Source organism: Falco peregrinus, chromosome 6 (assembly GCF_023634155.1).
Source record: "Falco peregrinus isolate bFalPer1 chromosome 6, bFalPer1.pri, whole genome shotgun sequence".
Classification (NCBI taxonomy): Eukaryota; Metazoa; Chordata; class Aves; order Falconiformes; family Falconidae; genus Falco; species Falco peregrinus.
The window spans coordinates 84,841,199-84,863,772 of record NC_073726.1 but is presented as its reverse complement, the minus strand read 5'-3'; the positions used below and the strand labels follow the sequence as shown (position 1 = coordinate 84,863,772).

The window sequence follows — 22,574 nt, the reverse complement described above, 5'->3', positions numbered from 1 at the left end:
CCTCTGTGACACCCTTAAAACTGCAGCTGAGCCAGAGCCTAGGTTTGCTTGGACAGTGAGTTTTCCTGATGAAGGACTCTGCCAGGAGGTCAGTAGCAAGTGCTGGGTGACCTCCAGCTCTTTTCCTTTCCCTTGCTCCAGACCTTACTGTAAAGGACTCACCTAATATTTCTTCTTTTTGATGACATTTGTTTTACTTTATATTGTTGTCAGTGCTCTGAATTTCAAAATCCCGAGTTGCACATCCTTCAGAGAGGGCGTGTGCATCCAAAGTACCTTGTGTGTGCTGCTGGCATGTGTTCGTGTCTTCTAATGGTTTTTGCCTTTTCTTCCCCCAGATTTCCCTGTTTCTTCAGGTGAGTGATGCTGAAATCTAGGGTTGCAGAGATGTTGGTGGCAGCCATTTCACTGGGCTATTCATATGCAGTTCCTGGTAGATTTTACAGACCTCTGAGTGGAATTTGTAAAACTTCAAGGTTTCTTAAACTAACATACTCCTTACAGTTTCTCATTTATGTACTTACTTGAGTTTATGCTTCCAGTTACTTCAGTAGAAATTTGAGTTGTTTTAGACTTGCAGTATAGATTATATTGTATTATATATATATAATGTATATATAGAGAGAGTATAGACACGTCAGCTTAGAGCTTTACAACAGAATTTAGAACTGTGAAGGATCTTTCCTTGAGATTGGAATTTAGATAAGTGTTAGAAGGAGACTCAGATGCTGGGAGCAGAATCTGAGCATTACATTGTCTTCAGAATTCTTGACCAGCATATACCAAACCTCATTCCTTAGCTATAGAAGCAGGTAGTCTGCAGCAGTGAAATCCCGAAGCTCGGTTCCTATGGGGTGTGGATCACTGAGCTGCTGAACAACTGTTTCTTCCTTCCTTGTGGGTGTAGGACCCGAAGAACAACCGGATAGAGCAGTGGCTGAATGTGGGCCCCCAAGATGGCATTGTAGATCTGTCTTTCAAGTTGAGCGATGAGCCTCTGCTGGGGACATACGTCATCAATATAACCAATGCAAAAGCGTATGGCACCTTCTCCGTTGAGGAGTATGGTATGAGCTTGTGGGAGACGTGTCTGAGCTGCAGAAGGGACTTGCACTCTTGAGCCAGGAAGCTGTGTGTTTATTCCATTATAACCACCCAAGGAGCAAATGAGAAAAGAAATAGCATCTGTCACAGAAAAGAGTGAGCTGAGGCTCAGGAGAGAGGGACCATGGTGGGACCTTGGGTCAGTGTGTGGGAGGAATGTTGTGCATGGCCTCAGACCTTTGCCACAACTGATTCCTGCAGATCTCAGTGTCAGACAAAACAAGGTCATTTAGGATGGGCTTTTCCAGGGAGTATGATGTCCAGTGCCATCCCACTTCTCTTTCCATCCCCAAATTAACCATGTTGGGAGGCTAGCCTTCTCTCAGTGCAAGTAGCTGTCAGAAGTGCAGGATCATGGACATGTTTGGGTCTTCGTTCTAAAAGGAGCAATCAGCCAGGGTATACACACAAATGTGTTAAAGAAGGAAAAGCTTCCCTTTCCCCTTCTCACCACCTTCCCTCTCAATTTCCTGGCTCTTATTTCACTATAGTTTATCTTCATGTTGATTCTCTGGAAGGTTGTCCCTGGCATTTCCTATAGTTCTCTGTTTTTTCCTTTCAGTGCTGCCAAAATTTGAAGTGAACTTTGAGGCACCGAATCAGATTTATGTGCTAGATAAAACCTTCCCACTCCGGGTATGTGGCAGGTGAGGATTCTGCTTTGAGGGGTGGCCCTGTGTTAATTTCTGGCCAGATGAGTACAAGATGGCTAGGTAACCATGAGGAGCTCAGGGGAAATTTACAGTTTTCAGTTACTCCTTCAGTTATAGGAGTCCAGAATCTTCCATGGCAGCTGTTTGCACCCCGATGCAACACAAAACATTCCTATATCTGTCCTTCTGGTACTCTAATGCCCCCTTTCTAAGAACACTCCACAAGTCTACATGCAAAACCTGGGGGAACAACTTATCTTTTGACAAGAAGCTATTTGTGGGGCAGAACTTGGCAGCTGTTTGGTGTTCATCTCCCTGCAGCACAAACTCATGGGAAATGAAGGGAAACTTTTACCGATAATGCTGTAGCAGAAACTAGAGAGGCAAAAAGGAATTGCCTCAGGTACAGTCCAAGGACGACACTAGGGTTAACAGCCTCCTGTAAAGGTGTTTTATTAATGGCCCATGCTTCTGCTTATAAGATAATGCATGCCTTCAGCATATCCTGGGGTTATGGATAAAGTGCAGAGCTGTGTGCTCAGTCAGCACCTACAACACTGTGGTTTCCCAGAATAGATTAGTTTGGCACTAATTGTATCACAGAGCCCTTGATCTCCATCGCTGCAGTGCCCCAGTCTGACCCTGTTACTGGGTCAGGGCTCCTGGGCCTGCTGTATGGCTGCCACTCTTGTTGTGCTGCGTTGTGAATATCCATGAGTAAGTGGCCTCTGGAGTTACGCGAAGCAAGCCCTGTGCTCTTTTGCTGTGTGTGACTGTCTTTTCCTTTCCCTGGTCCCCCAAACAGATACACCTATGGGAAAGGTGTCCAGGGGATGGTCCATGTGAGCCTCTGTCAGAAGGTAGCTCTGTTCCTGCCCAGTGCTTCCAAACCTGATCTCTGTCAGGAATTCAATAAGCAGGTAAGATGCTCAGCAGGAGCTGAGCCCTATTTGGGGACATTTGTGCTCAGCCCTGCAGTAAGGGAACGCTGCTGGAGGCTTTAGCTGAAGTAATGATGATGTTACTCTGTGGATCTGGCTGCTTGGCCAGTGGTCTACTGGTGCTGCTTCTTAGTAGCTGTGCCTGGTGACTATGGCTGCGTGTGCATCATGTGCCCGCTCCACAACATGGACCGCTATGTCAAAAGGCAAGCTCCCTGAGAGCAGGGATTTTGGGCTGCTCTTTCTGCACCATTTGGGTAACCTCTAACATAAGTGCCTTGCTCAGACCTTGTTTCCTTTCTCTGTACTTTCAGACAGATGAGACTGGTTGCTTCTTCACAAATGTGAGTCTTTCGTCCTTCAGTCGAGACTTTCGGTACTATCAGGACAGCATAGTTGCAGACGCCTTGCTGAGGGAGGATGGCACAGGTAACTGGAAACATCTCTGGTGGCTGGGAAAAGGCATGTGAAGACACTAATTTTGCCAAGAACACTAGAGACGTTCAGGCTAGCATTCTGAGCTTTCTGAGCCCATTGGGTCCTGGCGTCTAACCTCACGGACACACACACTCTGAGTGCCTGCAGTCTAGGGTGGTAAAGCTTAGGGGCTTCTCTGAGGGCTAGAAGTAAGTGGGAGGAAGTCTAGATGCCCAGAGCCCTGGGCAGATCATCTCCTTGGAATGAAGTGTGTGTGCAGCTGAACATGTGCATCAGTGTTACCGGTGGGTCACTCTGCAGGGAAATGGCTGAGGGGTGCTTGGCTTCCTTGCTCCCTCCCTTATGTTTCTGTCTTGCTGCTTTCATTCAGAGACACACGCCAGTGCTTCCCACAAAGTACTCATCTCCAAGACTGGCGGGATGGCTTTGTTTGATGATGTGAATTCTTACTACCACGCTGGAGAGATGTACAGGGGGAAGGTAATTCCCAGTTACGGTCCTTTGGAGGGGAGAGTGTGAGCAATGCCTTCACAGCAACTGTTACCTAGCGTCTTTTCCAACCTCACCTCCAGCCAAGGGCTGGGGAGGGCATGACTGACTCCCAGAGATGAAACTCTTGAATTGTCAAAAGTGAGAATAGCACCCAAGACTGCCATTAGCCAAATAAGCCTTGAGTAGCAGCAGTTATGGGCATCCATATGCGGGGCGCAAATGCAAACGTCTGGAATTTCAGCAGCTGGGAGGCTGCCAGCAGTGAAGGGGTAGAGAGCGTGGGGGTAAATGAACGTGGTAGTGCAAGTGACAATAGGAGATGACCAGTAGCAGTGTTGATAATATTGTTAGTGACTGAAAGGGTGACCTTGCTGTCTTTGGAAATGCTGCTCCAGACTTGGAGAAGCAGGAGATTCTGTCTGTTGATTACTCTTCTGCACTTCTCTCGCTCACCACCATGTTCTTAGATTAAAGTCATTGACTACCAAGGCAAGGCACTGAAGCACAAAACAGTCCTCCTTGTAGTAAGGTGTGGTGAGCAGCAATTTAAGCAGAAGTACACCACTGGGGACGCTGGGACAGCTTCATTTAGCCTGAACACGACTGCTTGGAACAGCACCTCAGCCTCCCTGGAGGTAAGTGAGGAAGGGTCTGTTGTGTTGGCCGGGGTATGCATGCGTTTCAGAGCTATTTACTGCCCCACAGACATCTCCCTAGTTTCTTCCTGAAGGACAGTAATTCAAACGCAAAGCACCTCAGCATGTTCTGAATCTCAGCTCCCTCTGAGAGCTTATTCCCCAAATCCTGGTTGTTTTTCTCATGAGCTCTCCATACAGAGACCTGTGCTATGGTGTTGTTCAGACCTTATCTGAGCTTCTTACCAAGCTGCGGCTATGGTGATTTGCAGCTGACTCGCTTAACCAGAGAAATTAAACTACAGAAATTAACTGGTTTCTGTGTTTTGTTTTGTTTGGTGGTTTTTGTTTTTTTTTTTTTTTTTTGTCTCACCAGGCAAGTGTCCTGCATCAAGATTTGGATATAGAGACTAGGACAGCTGATTTGAGTTACAAGCAAGCCTCTCATTTCATACATCCATTCTACAGCACCAGCAGGAGTTTTCTCTCTATTGTCCGTGTGGCAGAAACAATGCCCTGCGGGAAAAAGCAAGCTGTCCAGGTGGACTTCAGGATTTATCAGGAGGACCTGGAACATGGGCCCAAGCGTGTCATTTTCTCCTACTTTGTGAGTTTCTAGGGAAGTGCTAGTGGGTGATAGCTCAGGGCACAAGACCAGCATCTCCTGCAGATTCAAGCCTGATATAGAATAGATTTGGCTCGTCCCAGGACAGGTAGCTTATCCAGCTATCATGGGGCTGGATCCTGGAGCTGCAGTAATAGCAAGAAAGGCAGAACCTTTCTTTTGGGCTCCGCACGGATGCAGGGCAGGTATTGGCTTTGCCTGTCCTCCCCCAAGCCTCTTGATCCCCTGAGCTCTGCTGGGTAACTCGTGTTACTCCCCCTGCCTGACCCCATTTAATCTCCATTTTCAGGGTTACTTTGATCTGCGCAGTGATCTCAAAGACTATGTGAATGGCATTCCCTTTCCTTTCTGTATTCTTCCCTAGGTCACAGGGAAAAGAGGGCTAGTCCATGCAGGTCAGAAGACTGTTTGGGTTGGGCTGCCAAAATGTAAGTGCACTCCCCTGTTTCATGTCCAGCAAGCACTCAGTGGTCTCTGGCATCCCTTCTTATTTGGATATCTGGCATAAGCCTCTTTGCAATTCAGAGCTGGCTCACCACTTTTCTGTTGCATCAGAGCAATGCTCCTTTCCAGCTTTCATGTTTCCTTTTACCTCGTGCTTTGTACTGAGAGAACAATACTCAGTATTTCCCAGCCCATAGGCTCATCCTCTGTTGTCTTCATTTTCAAAGTCTCCTTTTGGTCCCTCTGCAAGTGGCATGAAACTATAGCCTTACCCTCTATCAAAACTCTCCTATTTTAATTTGCAATCGTGTCTACAAATAACCTGAGCAGTTGGGATGCCACCACTTATAATTTTGATGGGTGTTGACTCACTGTTGTTGATTTCTCCAGCTCTTTATTTAAAAACCTTTGTTGGTGTTGGGAGGCTTTGAAAAATAGCCGAGGCTCTTGTTCTTTGCGGAGCTAAGCTTGAACTCCAAAGAGCTGTTTTATCTCCTTGAGGGAATGAACAGAAACAGAAAATGTCTTTTGCTGGTCTTGAGTACCAGATCCAGAGATATGCTGGTTATTTCAGTGGTCTCCAGAAATCTCCTTGGTTCTGAGAGACTTGAGGAAAAGAATTAAACAGGCACATGCAGAATGGCAAAAGCTGATCAGAATCCATATTCACTACTGGATCTACTTTCTCTTCCTCCCTCTCTTCTCCATCTAGTGCTGAAAGACTTCTTCTCCATCCCTCTTACCTTCAGCTCCATCTATGCCCCAGCTCCAAGAATTGTTGTTTATGTTATCTTCCCTAATGGAAAAATCATCGCTGATTCTGCCACCTTCAGCGTCTCCATGTGTTTCAGAAATAAGGTGAGATGTGTGTCCGAGGCCGTGGCTAAATGTGTGACAGCCTGTGTGTCTGCTGCAGTGACAGAAGAGGCTGAGGAATATGCAGCATGTGTAGCTGTGCACGGCTGATACTGTGTGGGATGCTGTTACGTGAACGGCAGTATGTGAATGGTGAAGTGTGCTGTGGTGTGTGGAGCGAGGGTGTGCTGAGGTGGTGGGGGCTGCTGCGCTGCTTGGGAAAGGCGGAGAATTGCTGTGTCCGTCTCCATAGGCTTGTATAGCAACTGCAACCCAGTAGGATGACAGCCCAGCAGAGGTTATTAGTGCAATTCCCAGGATAGCTCAAGGCTGCTCTGCTGCATTAGCAGATGGATTTGTTAGTATGTGGTGTTGGGAAGACAGCTGAAAGTGGCCAATAGAAGAAACGGATTTTATGGGCCATCCAGAAAGGGCTGTGTGCTTGTGGTCCTTGTGACATCCGTGGGAATGTGCTTTCTTGGTGTGCACTCCAAAGGTAAACTTCTGAGGACTGGCATTATCCCTGCTCTACAGCTGTTTACCTGCCACAGACAGTCAGATTCAAGCACGAACAGGAGGTGCTTCAGATCAACCGCACAAAGAGCCCGGAGATAAGGACTAGGCTTATTTTTTATCTGGGGCTCCAAAAGGAGCAGAAAGACAGCAGTGTGAGGTGTGTTACAGCTGGCTGGTGTGCTGGGTTCTGACACAGGAGTGTCGGCAGTACTGTGAGCTGCGCACACTGATGGTCCCCCCTCTGCCATCTTTCCTGTTAGAACCTCAAAGTGATGATTTTTTAAATACTTTCTGGGGCGGGGTGTCTGTGTGTGTCCTGGGGAAGATTCCTCTGGTTTCCATCCAAGCCCAGTCCTTGGAAACTCTCTTCACGTAGGTCCCTTCCCTGCTGAGGGAGCGGTAGGGTGGCCAGCAGCAGCAGTGCCACCCAGATGTTGCCTGCATTCTGCCCATCCAGGTGGAGCTGAGCTTTTCAACGCCCGAGACTCTTCCCGGGTCAGAGGTTGGTGTACGCCTGCTGGCAGCTCCTGGGTCCATGTGTGCCGTCTGGGCTGTGGATCCCAGCGTCCCCTTGCCAAAGCCAGGAAAAGAGCTCAGCAGCTCCTTGGTGAGTGAGCCTTCTTCCCTTCCCTGGTGCTGACATGAAGAGGGAGGCAGGGATGCCACTGCATCTGTGCAAAGCTTATCTCCCAAGGAGCTCAAAGCACTGGGGATGTGCATTAAGAAGGAGGTTGAACGTCACTCAGTGCACCAGGGGTAAATCGGCTTCTGTATTTCTGTCTGGTGTTCAGTTCAGCAGGGTGTGCTGGCTCTATCCGAGGAGAGCCAGGGAAGAGTGACATGAGCCTGGGCTTTCTGGCATGCGTTCGTGCACGGTAGCCAGCAGCAATTCAAACAGGCCTTGGATTTGGCTGTATGACAGGAAGGGAATGCCAGGTTTTATTTGTGCTGATTTTTTTTTTCCCCTTGCTTTCTCAGATCTATGGGCTGTTCCCATCTGTTTATGACTCCAGGTATTCTCGCCAAGTGTCTGAAGATGATCATTCATGCGGGCTCCCAAATTCTGATGAGCCTGATGTGTTTACAGCATTCAGGGTAAAAATGTTGGTTTGGTGGGTTGGGATAATTCATGAACTGAGGGAACCCCTGACTTTACCTGACTTACCTTTATCTTAGGGATGCTGTTACACACAATACAAGGGAACAGGTCCAGTTTAGGCCCTTCTAACGTGACTAGAAATGTTGACCGAGAAGAAATTGTTGTGTGGTTACTGCACTTTGGTTGTGTGACACAGGGTGCCAGGGATTATTGGCTACTTTAATTGGATTTCAAATAGTTTGTTTAATCTCCATAGCATGAGCAATTGCATTCTGCAGGCTGAGAAGGCATAGTGCCTAAATGACCATGTGTTTGAAATAGAATAAATTTGACTGACTCGGACCAGATGAATTAGCTCAGAAGACCTTGTTTGCCCATTGCTGAGGATCTGAATAATTGTCTCTTAAAATGAAGCAAGAGAATACGTTGCCAGGCAAGAGGATAGCCAAGTCCCCACTGCATGAGGGGACAAAAAGCTCAGGGCAGAGAGGACATGACAAGCTTCTGGTGCATCAGTTCTTTCTTTTTCCTACAGGAAATGGGGTTGAAAATTATGTCCAACACCAATATCAGGAAACCTAGAGTGTGTCCAACCACTCCATCAACAACTATGCTGCAGGAAACAGGAATGTTTATTTCCAGGCCCATGTTGATGTTTGCCCAGCCCCACAGAGCATATAACAGTAAGCATTTGCCAGCTGTTTCTTCTTCGTACACGGGATGCTTGGTTTTTCATGTGAAAGCAGTCCTGGGTTTGAGCAAAGAGGGTACTTGCTGTAATTGCAAATGGAGAAGAGAGTTGTTTCTGGCCCTAAACCTGTTGTGCTAGTGTGAGACTGCCTGGGGCTCACAGCTTCTTGCTCCGAGATGTTAGTGGGCTCTCTGGATCCCAGGTCTCATCTCTAAGGTGAGGGAATGGTTGCCCTTCCCATGGGGCCTACAAATGCAAGTAAGGCCCAAAGCACCTCTGTCATTTGAAGTAAGGCAAAATATTTTAAAACTTGGGATAGCACCTTCTGTTCCAGTGCCATGCTTCCCAAGAACTGACTGGATGAGCTGCAGCCTGAGCTGGGCTGGAGCTCCTCTGCTCTAAACCAGGGCCTGAGGACTCTGTGATGACTGGGTCTTTGTTATTTCCAGCAGAGCACCTGACAACATCTACCTATCAGCCCACTATGTTTTCACCTGTTTCTTCAGCTGAAGAGAAAATACACAAGCATTTCCCCAAAACCTGGATGTGGGATTTGTATTCTGTGGGGTGAGTAAACTGAGCAGTGAGGGTCTAGCCTGGGTGGCTTAGTGTGACTGGGAGTGGCAGCGGGTGTAATCGATTTTAGATCATAAGCTGCTGAGGAAGACACCTAAGGATATATATGTCATAGGGCTCATACCTGTCAGGCTGTTTCTTATTGGAGCTGATACTGGAATCAAATGCATGTTCATCTACTAGATGATCATACAGAAGTATTGTCCATCCATGGGAGGCGGCTGGCATGGGAAGATAGGAAAGCAGGTGCAGTGCAGCAAACCAGCTTGGCTTACTGCTCCCACTTTGCTTGTGGTAGCCCTGTGGGCTGGCATTTCCCAAACTGTGCTCGCAGGGTGCGCAGGGGAACCTGACCTCCGCAGAAGTCCTTCACAGGACTGGGAGTTGTGTCCTGTGAGAGAGACTCAGTGAGTACACAGGGTCTGCTGAGGGAGCTTTTGGAGATTTTTCATCTCTGATTTTAAGAATTTCTTGTCTGGAGACTGGAGTCTGCACAGGCCAGATGCCCCCACATCTGCCCTCTCCCACCTCCGCTGTCCCTCCAGCTACATCCATCTCTTCACCCCCTAGCAGCAGATAATCTCCTATGTGATTTGTCCACCAGCCTGATCTGAGCAACCAAAGATCTTTATGTTGTATGTGTTGCCTTCCTGTATGTGCCTGGCAAAAGTGCACGTCTCCCGTTATTGGAGTCAAATAATACCATTAGCTTTAGCTAGGGCTGTTTTTATGTCTGCTGTGGTAGCAGCCACAGAACAGCCTGCTGCTCTCAGGAGCTGTGATGTGAGCACGAGGCAGGACTCTGCCCTGTCTTCGTGTCAGACTTTAAGGTGTCAGTGTCCCACAGGAAGGTGGATGGCTGGGTCTGTCTCTTCTGCTAAGTTCTACTGATGTTGAGCCAGTCCTGTTGCTCTTCTAGCATGTGGTTCTCCATCCCTCGGCCAAGAAAAATGAAACTGTTGATATGTGTAAACCATTTTCAGATGTGCAAAGGACAAGCGCTGTCTGAGAAAAGCACTGAGTGTGATTCATGGCATCTGGCAGCCATGTAACTTATTGTCAAAAATGTTCTGTTGATATAAGCATCTGAGGTGGGGGTCCCTACTTCTACAGGACCTACCTGCAACCCTGCAAGGGCTGCAAATTCAGCAGAGGTTAGGGGTTAGACTGTGGTTAGGGGATGGGGTGCGCACCAGGTGACCTGGTGCTGCATACAGCAAGATTCAGTTAAATGCTTCTGTTGCTCTCTACTCCTCCTCAGTACCAGTGGGAGCAAGAATGTCACTGTCACTGTGCCTGACACCATCACAGAATGGAAAGCAGGAATGTTCTGCACAGGACGAAATGGCTTTGGACTTGCTCCACCCTCCAGTCTGCTTGTTTTCAAGCCTTTTCTTGTGGAGCTTACATTGCCATCTTCTGTGATCCAGGGTGAGACCTTCATCTTGAAGGCCACCGTCTTCAACTACCTTCAGCGATGCATGAAGGTAGGTGAGCTTTGGTAGGCTCTGCAAGAAAAGCAAGGTGGGTAGGAGATGGCTGAGATCTATGGCCTGTGATGTTTATCTTGTACCCCCTGCCATCCCTGCTGCCCCTTCAGATCCAGGTGACCCTGGAGGAGTTTGCACACTTACAGCTGAAGCCATGCAAAGGCTGTGTCTACAGCAGCTGCTTATGTGCTGGTGAAGCAAAGACCTTTCAGTGGAGCGTCACAGCTGAACAACTGGGTGAGATGAACAGGGAAGCGGGGTGCTGGAATTGGGGAGGGATGGGACCAAAATGGGGATGTTTTGTAAAGAGCAGACATGGAGTGAGAAGTTGTTTGCCCTGTTAACCAGAGGGTACTCATTTGCATTCATTCTAAGGTCATGATTCCTTGCAAGTCTGTGCTAGGGGATACAGAACCTCGTAGGGCTCCAATCCAAGTTTTTGTCAGCAGGTGACTTCTATTATATTGACGGGAAGTGCCCCCCCAGATGTTTAATGCACCTAATAATGTGTGTTATTTTCAGGGCTCATGAACATCACCCTCCACACAGAGGCTGTGGCCTCCGAAGAGCTCTGTGGCAAAGAGTTACCATTTATCCCCAAACAAGGACAGAAAGACACGATTGTCAAACTCCTCCTAGTCCGGGTCAGACAAGCTGTTCTGTTACCTAGACCTAAAAGTGGGCTTTGTGCAATACCCAGATTTTGTGTGGGTTAATTTTGGGAGTTACCCCTTGCTACTCAAGGTTTGTAATTACAATCTCAGGGCCTGCGCTGGGCCCAGTGTGAGGGCTGGTGGATGGGGGAGGTAGAGGGGTATCCTTCATGCCACAGAAAACTTTAAATACGTACAGTCTTTTATGTCCTTGCTCCTAAGCTCTCTGCTGAATCTTACAGCTTCTCTTTCACAGACATCCAGAAGTTATGATATTCCGAAAAATGCATGCTGTTTTCTTATCTGAAATGAAAATGATTGACAGTAATTTAGATTTTTATGTGATAATGATATGACTCCAGCTGACTCTCCAGCCTGAACCAGGATTTTGTCTGTATCTATTTCTAATCCACTTGTAATCCTGTTTCTCTCCTGTGTGCTCAATATAATGCTATTTTATGTGCTCCAACAGCCAGAGGGAGTGTTGGTGGAAAAGGCTCACAGCTCCATCCTGTGTCCCCAAAAAGGTAGAAAGATTTTCTCCTTTCACTCTGTTCATCCCTACCTTCCTGCCTAACCACCTTTCCATGGGTCTTTCCACTTGTTTAAATATTTTCTGTCACCACCAAGCTACAGAAGCATACTGTAATGGTGGTGCCACCTGGGTAACTTCCCCTGGGTAACGATGTGTGGGAGGGTCCCGTCTTTTACCATCAACATCCCTGACACTGATGTGGCAGCTTGAGGCTGTTTTTCACCTGTGGTAATAAAACCAGACTGCTGAACATGGTGAGGCTGGAGGACATGACTTGGGATTGCTGTTCCTGTCTTGAATTTTATGGTGTCTGACAGGGCCATTAGCAGATTTTGAGAGCATGAGGTGCATTGAGAAGACATGCCTGCAACTGAAATCTGGAACAGGATGGAGTAACTTATGTAGAGAAAAGCAGGTGGCTTTGATCACAGAGGCTTTCCAGGAGAAAATCCTCAACCTCTTTAGAAGGAAGGCTGTTAGGATAGTGCAGTCACCATGAGGTAGACGGAGGAAGTTGAGGGTGGAATGGGACAGGGTTTTTGAGATGATCTCTGTGATAGGGAAATGGGATGTTAGCACAGAACAGTCTTGAAACAGTTTCTGGGGATTTTGAAGGCTGTTATCATCAGAATTTTTTCCTTTTTGTCCTCTCCACACACCTTACCCCACTGCTATCAGAGAATCCAGTGCAGGAGTCTGTGTCCCTGATGTTGCCTCTAAATGTGGTTGAAGGTTCAGTCAGAGCCACCATCTCAGTCACCGGTAAGGAATTAAGCTATAATATCTTTGCAAATCCCATATCTCTGAGTTTAGCCCTAGGAAAGCCCAAACCCAGACACACACCACACCCCCCCCCCCCCCCTTTCTGAGGTTTCCAAGGCTCCACTGACTTGTTCCTCCCATATGTGTAGCTCCGTTTCCTGATCCTTGATAATCTAAAACACTCACCAAGGGAGAGTTTCTATTTATGGGTTTCCCCTGCCAGGATGGCGATGTGTACAGTCCGTATGGACAGAGGTGCCCCCAAACCACTGTGCTGTGGCTATCTTGCCTGGTGCGCTGCTGGGAACAGGTCATGGGTGGGAGGAGATGAATCCCCAAGCTTCCTGCCCAGGAGGTGGTCAGGGCACCTATGCTCTGTTTCAGGTGACCTCATGGGGACGGCGCTGCAGAACCTGGACCGTCTGGTGCAGATACCCCACGGCTGTGGGGAGCAGAACATGGTGCTGTTTGCCCCCATTGTCTATGTGCTGCAGTACCTGGAGAAGACGAAGCAGCTGTCCCCTGAGATCAAGGAGAGGGCGACAGGGTTCCTGCGCAATGGCAAGTACAACAGACCCACCTTGCTCCTCTGCTTTCCCCTGTGTCCAGCCTAACAGTCCTAGGTGCCAGCTCCCCTTCCACCCCGAGCACTCAACCATCCCATTCCCTTCACGCTGATTTTATTGCAGGTATCATTCTGAGCACTAACGTCCTATTCTGCTTCCCAGGGTACCAGATACAGCTGCAGTACCAGCACCCCGATGGTTCCTACAGTGAATTTGGTACCAAGGATGAGTACGGTAATACTTGGTAAGCCTTGGGCTCGCTGTCTGCCTGCTGCCTGACAGCCTGGAGGTGGGCAGCTTTCTGCTTCCAGCATTGAATCCTTTCTGTGCTATTGGACCCAAAGTGTTCCAGATGCTTTGTGGGCTAGGGCACCTCAGGGGTATGCAACTGTCCTTGGACCAGCAAATTAGGAATAGCACAACAACAGGTGAGGAGAGACCTACCAGTTTCAAACTCCTACTTTTTTTCTTTTTCCTCTACTTCTGCTTAGATTGATTCTTTCCACTCATTCTTCCCTCTCTCTCATTCACTCCATCTCTTTCTGCTTCTCTCTTCCCAAAGTCATGCCTCTTTTTCTGTTCTCTTTCCAACCAGGCTGACTGCATTTGTGGTTAAATGCTTTGTCCAAGCCAAGCCATACATTTTCCTGGACAACAGGACTATCCAAGCTGCTCTTACCTGGCTGGAGTTCCACCAGCTTCCCAATGGTTGCTTCAGAAACGTGGGCCAACTTTTCCACACAGCCATGAAGGTAGGAGCCAAAGCACCTTGAAGGGCAGCTCAAAGCAGTTATTGCCAAGTATACTGGTACTTGATTAAGTTACTTTTTTTGTGGTGTTCTGCTTTCTTGTGTGGGAGCAAGCCAGATAGGTGGGACCATTGCTGAAAAGTTTCAAGTTTTATTCATTCCTGTTCTTACTCTCCAGGATTATCTTTTCCAGCTTTTTGGATGTTTATGCTTTTTGTAGGGAGGTGTGGATGGGGAAGTCCCCTTGGCTGCCTACATTACTGCTGCGTACTTGGAGGCAGGAGAGACACCACAGGTAAATAATGGGATTCTTTGCCATGCTCTTGCCTTAAGATCTGAATCCTGAAGAGCTTAGTGGTGTCACTGAGGCAGGCAACAGAAGGCACCATGGAGAGGCTCATGGACAAAATAATAGAGTGTGGGAGGAGGAACTTACCACTTCTCGGGGAAAAACCTCAGCTATGTCAGGAGGAGGACATCACTGGCAGGGGAGAAGGTGAGGTTAGCTTACTGGGAGCCATTGGAGTCCATGGTTAGATACTGCGCCCATTTCCCAGGCTTTGGCTGCTCATTCCTGCTGCCTTCATCCTCTTGTTCCCTTGCTACCACTACACAGCTGTGAGCTAATGGTGAATTGTTAATGAGGAGAGGTGGGGATAGCTGCTCCCACAGTCAAGTAAACAGACATAATGATGTTTTTAGTATGTTTTAGCTTCACAAAAACTGGAGGTCTGGGAAAGGAGTGCTGTAGGGCAGCTGGAATTGCACACCTAAGTAATAACAGTAAGAGGGAACCCTTACAAGTGCTACAGATCACGACTAATTACTAGACTCTCTGGTACTGGAAAGTAAAAAAATGTAATCGACTTGATGAAGAAATGCTATTATTATAGACTTTGAGAAGCGAAGCTCTCTGGAAATAAGCAAAAGAGCAGTGCTTTTTGTTGCAACTGAAAGCAGTGGGCTTGGGGACAAAAAAGGGAGACAGATGGAAATTTACCTTTTTTTTGGCAACAGATGCCCTTCAGGTCACCTTTTTTCACCATAAGGACAATTAAGTGTTGGAACAGGATGCCTAGAGAGGTTTAGTTGTCTCCATCATTGGAATTTTTCAGGACCTGACTAGAAAAATCCCTGAGCAACCTGGTCTGATCTCATAGCTAACCCTGCTTTGAACAGGGGGTTGGATTAGAGACCTTCTGAGGTCCCTCCGAATCTGAATTCTTCCGTCATTTGGTAACTCTGTGAACTGTCTGAGTTTTGTAGACTTAGGTGAAGAAGGCTTTTCATGAAACTGAATGACAAATACCTGACACATGCTGTGCTCTGCAGCAGAATGAAACAAAAGGACAAGGACCTTCATCCTGGTAGAAGATTTAGTTTGTCGTAAGTCTTAAGAACCAGCTTTGTCACTTGGGAAGGAAAGCAAAGAGTTACTGAGAAGAGACCAGACTGTGCTCCAAATCCATGAGTAAAATCCTGAGAGGGAGACGAACAGTACCTCAGAGCAATTTGCGTGATGAGCTAGTGGAAGCCACTCTGTCCAGAATGAAGCCACGTAGAGTGGCTTAGTGCTCTGACAGTGGTGATAGAAAATCTAGGCTACCACAAGGTAGGAGACCCCATGGAACTCCTCATGCTCCAGAGAAGATGGCAACAGTATTGTTAGCTCAGAAGATTGTCCAAGGAGTGAGGGATGCTTTGCTGCAGCAGGAAACTTGATGTCAATGTAACCAGATTACTCAATTGCACATACACGCATAAGCTATTGGTTTTAGATAAAATGATCATGATGATGAATACGTAAATGTAAAAGTCTCAGTGAGTTATCCTGGCCCCAATGAAAGAATTTGGTAAGTAGGTCTGTGGGTAGGTGAAGTGGGAAACACAGAGCTTGCCATAGCACCCAGGAAAAGTGTCCTTGAGTGGGTTATAAATACTTCTACAAAGAATACATGCTCACTAGAGGTCAAAATTCTGAGAAGGGATTTGAGGATGTCCTGCAAGGGCTAGTGCACTCAAGATTATTTGGAACAGATCCTAGTTTCCCTTAGAAGCATTGCTAAAAGGCTCATGAAAGTCATTAGGGAGTAAAAGGCAGGGAGAAGGTTGGAGATATTTTACACTGTTCTGAATGAATGAATATTAAAGCATGGTTTGCATCACAAAAAATCTAGACAAACAGCCCTCTACCCCCGCTCTGTGTTGGAAATTGATCTCTTGGAACAAAACAGATTGTTTATGTTGACTGGAGAAACAAATGCATGTTGTAGAGGAGCAGTTTCTTAGCTGCTCCCATGGAAGCTCAACGTTTCTGTACAGTATGCACTTAGGCCTGCTATTGTCAACACCAGGATGAGCACAGTGAGTGTGAAAAAAACTTCCAGTAGAGTGGCACTCTCAGTTCTTGTGTTAGCTTCACCAGAAGACACCGGAGGTGCCAAATGGGTTGTAATACATGTCAGACTGTTCCTAGACAAGGTATTAAGATGTATGGTAACAGTCAACACCTCACTGGTGGCACAAGTGTTTTCACTTTAAGTTTGGGCGTTGTACAAACACTACTGCTATTACTTCCATTTTAACTGGGAGAGTGAGACACTTAAGAAGGAAAAGGAATAATAAAGGAGCCTCTGAATGGATTCATGAACTTGCTGTAATCCCTACTTAGCTCTATTCAATTACAGAATAGAAAGGTTACTGTGGTGCTTGCAGTTATTACATTTAAGAGCAGCAAACAGAAAAGTAGGACTTACTGATGATGGATGCTTAGCTTAGGGCTTCTGTTGGGTTTTAGCAAGAGACAGCAACCAAGAAAGCAGCAACTGGATCCTGGGACCTTTGGGTACTCCATGAGTAGGTACTATGGGCATTTCTGAGAACTGGTGGCTGCATCCAGCAATACTACTCCACCGTCTAGAGAGCACAAAGATGATACAGACATTACCTTTCTCTTTATTAGAAGGGAAGGAGGTGAGGAGCATGTCACATGTCAGAATTGATCTTAAATGTTGCCCTTGTGTGATCCTTACTGTACTTAACCAAGAGGCCACTGGAAGAGGGGAACCCACAGAGTGCTGTAGGGGTGTGCATATGGGACAGGCAACCACGATGAGCCTCTGGCTCGTGTTTGGAATAGTGTAGCTGAATGCTAGAACACAGTGCTGCTGAGACCACTGGGTTTGCTGCCTCCTGCCAACAGCAGTGCTGGTGTTCCAGGGGAAACTGGAAATCCCAGTGACCTTGTTAAGGCACTGTAGAGGTGAATTGAACAGAGTAATCTTTGTCGGCAGGCTGCCTGAAAGCATTTGCAATTGCGCGTTTCTGCTCTTGCTGTGCTTGGACTTGGAAAGTAAGATGTGTGGTGATGTTCCAGCAGTAAGGGTGTTCATTTTGTTGAGAGAGCACTGCTGGAACCCGTGACCAGCTCGGGGTGCGTGGAGCCTCTCAAGCACCTCGCACCAAGGGCTGGACACCCTGCTTACTGGCACTGCACTGACACAAAGAGAAGAGTGCAGGCTCGAGCACAGACACCTGGGTGAATGTATGGGGTCCTTTCTGTGCCAGCATATGCTAATGCATCTTTCTTGCTTGTGTCTCAGTGTTTGCCTGCCTCACGTGTGCATGTCCGTGACCAACACCCGTGTTACTCTTCTCTGTAGAGCACAGTGGTGCGCAAGGCTCTGGGCTGCATCGCACCTGCCCTTCCCAAAGCTGCCAGCTCTTACACCCAGGCCCTGCTGGCCTACACCTTCGCCCTGGCTAAGGACTCTCAACGCACACAAGAGCTACTTGATATGCTTGATCGAAAGGCAATCAGAGCAGGTATGAGAGCCTCAGTGCCAGGTGAACATCAGAGAAGGGATGAGTGATCTTTCTGAGCCCTTGCTAACATGCAACCTGGAAGGACCACAGCCTTGCCCTCCAGGTCCTTCACCAAAGAGAGCTGTTAGACAGCCAGCCTATGAACTCAAGGTGTGTGCTGGCAATGCTGTGGTGTAGGTGCTGATTTCCTTCAAATCTTTCTCCCTTTTCTGGTACCCAGAGTGGAGGCTGGGCTCTGAGAGAAGTGGGATTTCTTATGCAGGACTGCCAAGCGCCAGAGAGGGAAGCAAGCTGGCGAGCTGCCCTGCTTCATATTAGTCCCTGAGCCCCAGGACTGGCTCTAGTGGGTAGGTAGCTAGTAGTAGTTTTAGTAGTAGGTGGTCAGTAGACCTGGCAAGCAGGACAATGGAGAAACTGGATGTCTGGGAGGTAATGTGTATGCAGGTTATTGGTGTGTTAGTTTTTGTATTTCACCTTAGTGTGTAATGTGGAGCGTTGGATATTGCAAAATACATGGTATTGCAGTTGACTCAGTGATGTGATGACCAAGCCAAGAGGTATTTACTCATAGTCTTTGCAGGCACTGTGCCTCCTAGGCCTCAGGATTTTTTTCCTGAAATCCCTCAATGTTATCTACTCCCTTCCTTTCCCAGATGGACAGATCCACTGGAGTCAGACCTCATCCCAGTCCAGACCTAACACAAGCCCTTGGTCACAGCCATTGTCTGTAGATGTGGAGTTGACCGCCTACATCCTCCTGGCCCTGCTCTCCAAGCCAAATGTCACAGGGTCTGATCTCGTCACAGCCTCTGGCATTGTGGCCTGGCTCACCAGGCAGCAGAATGCCTATGGAGGGTTTGCCTCAACACAGGTAACTCATGGCCAGGGAAGGGGATCTTGATTGAGAAAGAACCTCTGCACAATATACAAGCACAAACACTTTGAGGAGAGGAGCCCTTGTATATAGAGATCCTCAGGACAGTGATTTCAAGCATCTTTGGGTCTCAGAGATGCAAATGTGAATGTTTCTTGCTTTTCAGGACACAGTAGTTGCCTTGCAGGCCTTGGCTAAGTATGCAGCGCTGACGTACGGCACGGAAGGGGTGGCAGAAGTGAGGGTGAGATCCCAGAGAGGCTTTAGGAAGAAGTTTCAAATCTCCTACCAGAACCGGCTGTTGGTGCAGGAAGCAGCACTGACAGAAGTCCCGGGCAAGTTCTCGGTGCAGGTCCATGGCAGCTGTTGTGTCTTTACCCGGGTAGGTTCCCACAGACCCTGCTGTGACAACCCTGTGCTCGTTATCTTATCAAAACCAAAACTCTCCGTTGCAGCTCTGTGCAAGGAAATGTGCATTGACTGTGCTTTAATCCCAGCCTGCTGCCAATGCAATAAACCTGCGTGCTGGAGGGCACTGGGAGACAGAACGTGTCCAAATGTGAGGACAGTGGTGCTTCCACAGCTCTCAGGGTACTGGAGGGTGGAATGTTGTATCCTGGTCCCAGTGCTGTGTGCCTGTCTTGCACAGTCTCAAGGGGAAGGGTGAGGAGAAGGAGCCCCAGCTGGAAGGATCACGGACAGTTTCCAATCTGACTGACCTTTGTTTCGGGCACTGGGATAAGTGCACTCACTGCATATGGTTTATCCAGTTACTGTTTGGGGTCCCTATCTTGAGGATTAGAGTAGCCAGTGAAAGAAAGGTATGATAGGTGATATTGAACTAATTATCAGTGCCTTATTCTGTCTTTTTGTCTCTCCCTGCAGATGGTTCTGAGGTACAACACGCCCTCCCCAGAGGTCTCCACATCCTTTGCCTTGCGAGTGAAAACGGAGCCAGTCAATTGCACTGAGGATGACACACACTCTGTCACTGTCTACGTCAACGTCAGGTGAGTCTAAAGACATTGCCCTACTTGGGAAGGAAAGCCAGACATGGCTGGGAGCTGAGGGGTGCTTCTTGGCTGCAATGCAGGCATCAGGTAGTTTCAGCAGACGGTCCAGATAGAAGATGGAGAAGGAAAGATAAAAGCATCTCTGGGGATGGGGAAATGCTTCCGAGGGCTTTGGTTCTTGTTAGGGAGAGGAATGCAAGTAGTTACCTCAGGCTGGGGATGCTCAGAGCAGTGCAGCCATCTTCTGCCCACGTGAGGGAGCAGTGATGGCCTTGGCCGTGGTCCTGGCTGGACTGCCTGGCTCAGGGTCCTGCACACAAGGTGTGGTGCTGGAGGGAAGGGAAAACTGGGAGAGACTCTCTTTTTGATCTTCTCCCCCAGGTACACTGGGAAGAGATCCACTTCCAACATGGTGATCGTGGAGGTGTCCCTGCTGTCTGGATTTGTCCTGGCTCCAGGATCTGGGATGTCTGTAAGAAGCCTGGAATCAGGATGGTGATGTGGTGTCACTGGGACCCCCCATGCCCAAGGAGAGGGGGAGGTTGCATAGGGAGGTGTTGTCTGTCTCTCTGTAGAGCAATTTCACCATCCCTTCCCATCTGCCACACAACAAGCATGAGCACATACTGTTGGTGCTCTCTTTGTGCCTTGAGGATGGTGATCCTTCTGGCCCAATTTGCTCGGCACATCCTCGACAACTAAGTGTCCTGGGTTCCTGTCCTTGGGTTTTGCAGGAGCTGAGTGGCCCTGCAGGGAAATCAGCCTGAAGGGCTAAGAGCCCAAATTAAACTTGGAAGTGAGTGAAATGAGAACTTGCCCACTCAGGATAAACCTTGTTGGGCTGTCTCACACTTACTTTTCAAAAGACCCAGCTAAATTGCTTCCTCTGCTCTCCTGTCCTAGCTGCAGCAGCACTGGCAGTCTGTGAAAAGAACTGAGAAAACACAAGGAGGTGTTGTCATCTACTTGGACAAGGTATGTGTGTGCTACTAGAGAAGCTGCAGGAGTGGAGGGCAGTGGCACAGTTGTGTGGAGAATCCAGGACTGGGCTATCAGAGAAGGATATCCAGGATTCATTTTCAAGTCCTGCCTTTGTTGTTATTGCCTATCAGTAGGATCAAATTTAGGTGAGGAGTAAAAAGAACAGCTTGCATGTGAACTGTCATTCGCTCTTCCCCAGCTGAGCCATAAGTCTGAGACGTATGTCCTGCATCTGGAGCAGGAGATTGGGGTGACCAACCTGAAGCCAGGCCACATCAGGGTCTATGACTACTACCATCCAGGTCAGTGTGGAACCATGGGGTGCCAGGGCTGTCTGGGTGTTTGCACTTGGCTTTGTACAAAGATAACTTAGATCTCTCCTGTCCTGTTGCAGAGGAGCAGGCCCTGGCTGATTATAGCATCTTCTGCATCTGAGCTGGGTGTGATGTTCCTCAGCTCCCGTACAGACCTGGACGTATTGTGATGTTTCCTCTGCAACCCAGCCACCTCTCTGTCCCATAGGAGCCCTGTGTGTCTCTGTGCCCTTCATCTAGGACTCTATCTGGGACTCCCTAGGTCTCCAGGAACTTTAATCTCTGCCCTCTGTTTTCTGAACTTCGTAATGTAGTCTTTGCTGGATTGTCCTGTAGGGAGAACATGAAGTGATTAACATGTGTCTCTGGTGTGAAGGACTAGTTGTGTGGCTTTTCTGGGACTCTCTGCCGGGCTGTCTGGGCTGGTATAGTGCATGGGTCTGTCTGCTGGCAGAGTGGCCGTGCTTATAGATGGTTTGTGCCGTTCAAGAAGAACTTTAAAGCAGAATTCATGGTACTAGTTTCAGCTTACTCTGGCTATGGAGAGTCCCTCATTCTGGGGAGACTGAGGTAAAAAACAAGGCACGAGATCAAACCAGAGAAACATTTTCCTTTAGAGTCCTTAGTGAGAGCCTGGGCTTCCTAACTTAGCATCCCAGAGTTCATAATTTGGGTCATATTATTTGTTCTCTGGGTTACTTGCTCTTCTGCTTTCATTTCTCCAAGGTCTGCTCCCTTACTATCCACTGTTTCAGCCCCCAGGGGTGCCACTAGTGCGAGATGCCCTAGGACAACAGGGCTGCTGCATTATTGTTTCTGCTATGATGGGGCATGCATCACCTGGGAAGTCATATCTCAGTGGGCTTGGAATATGGGCACTGGGACAGATCTCAAGTTGAATTTCAGGACTAACTCCAGCCCAAGACAGTGCTGCTCATCCTGACAGCCATTTCCTGGTGAATTCTTTGGGGTGTCTGATTGATTCTGATCGTCTTAATCCAGGGATTTTCTTGTTTGTAAAAAGAATGAAAATAAAATCACAAAGCTGGATACTGCAGTCTGTGTCTGGACTCTGTGATAGAGGACTACCTTGGAGGAGAGCAGAAGCAAGCTCTTAGAGTGTATCTGAACCATGTACCTGGCGTTCATTACTTCCAGCACTGGATTCCCCTCCAGCAGCATTGTGCAGCCATCAGTATGGGGTGAGGACTCCTAGCCCTGCATGAGACTGATCCCACTGAGCATCACCTACTGCACACAGATGTACCTGAGCAATAAAGTCTTGGATGATTCTGCACTTTACATGGATGTAAAGTAAACCTACCCTGCTGTGTATCTCACAGATTAGCTTCTGTCCTCCTAGCATAGAAAGAGGGAGGGGAGTAATTTTAATTTCTGCACTTCCTATGAAGCTGGATCTTGCACAAGACAATTCAAGCATGAGTTGTCAGCCATGAATGGTGCCCCAGGGTTGAACCCACCCCCCTAAGGAGCTACTGTAGAGTGAACAGGTTCTTTGTTACATGACAAGGAGATGCAAGGACAATTCAACAACCAAAGTGTATGTGAAAATTAAACATCTGTTGCTGCTTTTTAATATCAAACCTCATGATTTAAGGAACTCCAGCTCGTGATCTGGGAATCTTCAAGCTTGGCACTGCTGTGTCCCTGTATAGACAGGTAGGTCTGCCCAGCCCTTGCTAGAGCTGGCTGTGAGAGTGTGATGGCTAAGCACAAAGTCAG

General features: G+C 47.9%; 1 protein-coding gene across 1 annotated transcript in view; it reads left to right on the top strand.

Annotated features, from left to right (window-relative positions):
- Positions 1–21,827, top strand: part of LOC101913311 (alpha-2-macroglobulin-like protein 1) — a 30,994-nt gene extending 9,167 nt beyond the window's left edge. The window contains 31 exon segments of the mRNA XM_027782445.2: positions 339–356; positions 908–1,067; positions 1,667–1,751; positions 2,563–2,677; positions 3,013–3,127; positions 3,507–3,616; positions 4,096–4,263; positions 4,640–4,870; positions 5,253–5,316; positions 6,045–6,190; positions 7,161–7,310; positions 7,682–7,798; positions 8,338–8,485; positions 8,943–9,060; positions 10,331–10,556; positions 10,670–10,796; positions 11,082–11,203; positions 11,685–11,739; positions 12,426–12,509; positions 12,894–13,070; positions 13,238–13,319; positions 13,671–13,827; positions 14,045–14,119; positions 17,487–17,649; positions 18,303–18,520; positions 18,690–18,905; positions 19,409–19,533; positions 19,918–20,008; positions 20,440–20,511; positions 20,717–20,819; positions 20,912–21,827. Of these exon segments, the coding sequence (XP_027638246.2) occupies positions 339–356; positions 908–1,067; positions 1,667–1,751; positions 2,563–2,677; positions 3,013–3,127; positions 3,507–3,616; positions 4,096–4,263; positions 4,640–4,870; positions 5,253–5,316; positions 6,045–6,190; positions 7,161–7,310; positions 7,682–7,798; positions 8,338–8,485; positions 8,943–9,060; positions 10,331–10,556; positions 10,670–10,796; positions 11,082–11,203; positions 11,685–11,739; positions 12,426–12,509; positions 12,894–13,070; positions 13,238–13,319; positions 13,671–13,827; positions 14,045–14,119; positions 17,487–17,649; positions 18,303–18,520; positions 18,690–18,905; positions 19,409–19,533; positions 19,918–20,008; positions 20,440–20,511; positions 20,717–20,819; positions 20,912–20,952 (3,879 nt within the window). The 3' untranslated portion in view covers positions 20,953–21,827.
- The last annotated feature ends 747 nt before the right edge of the window (positions 21,828–22,574 follow it).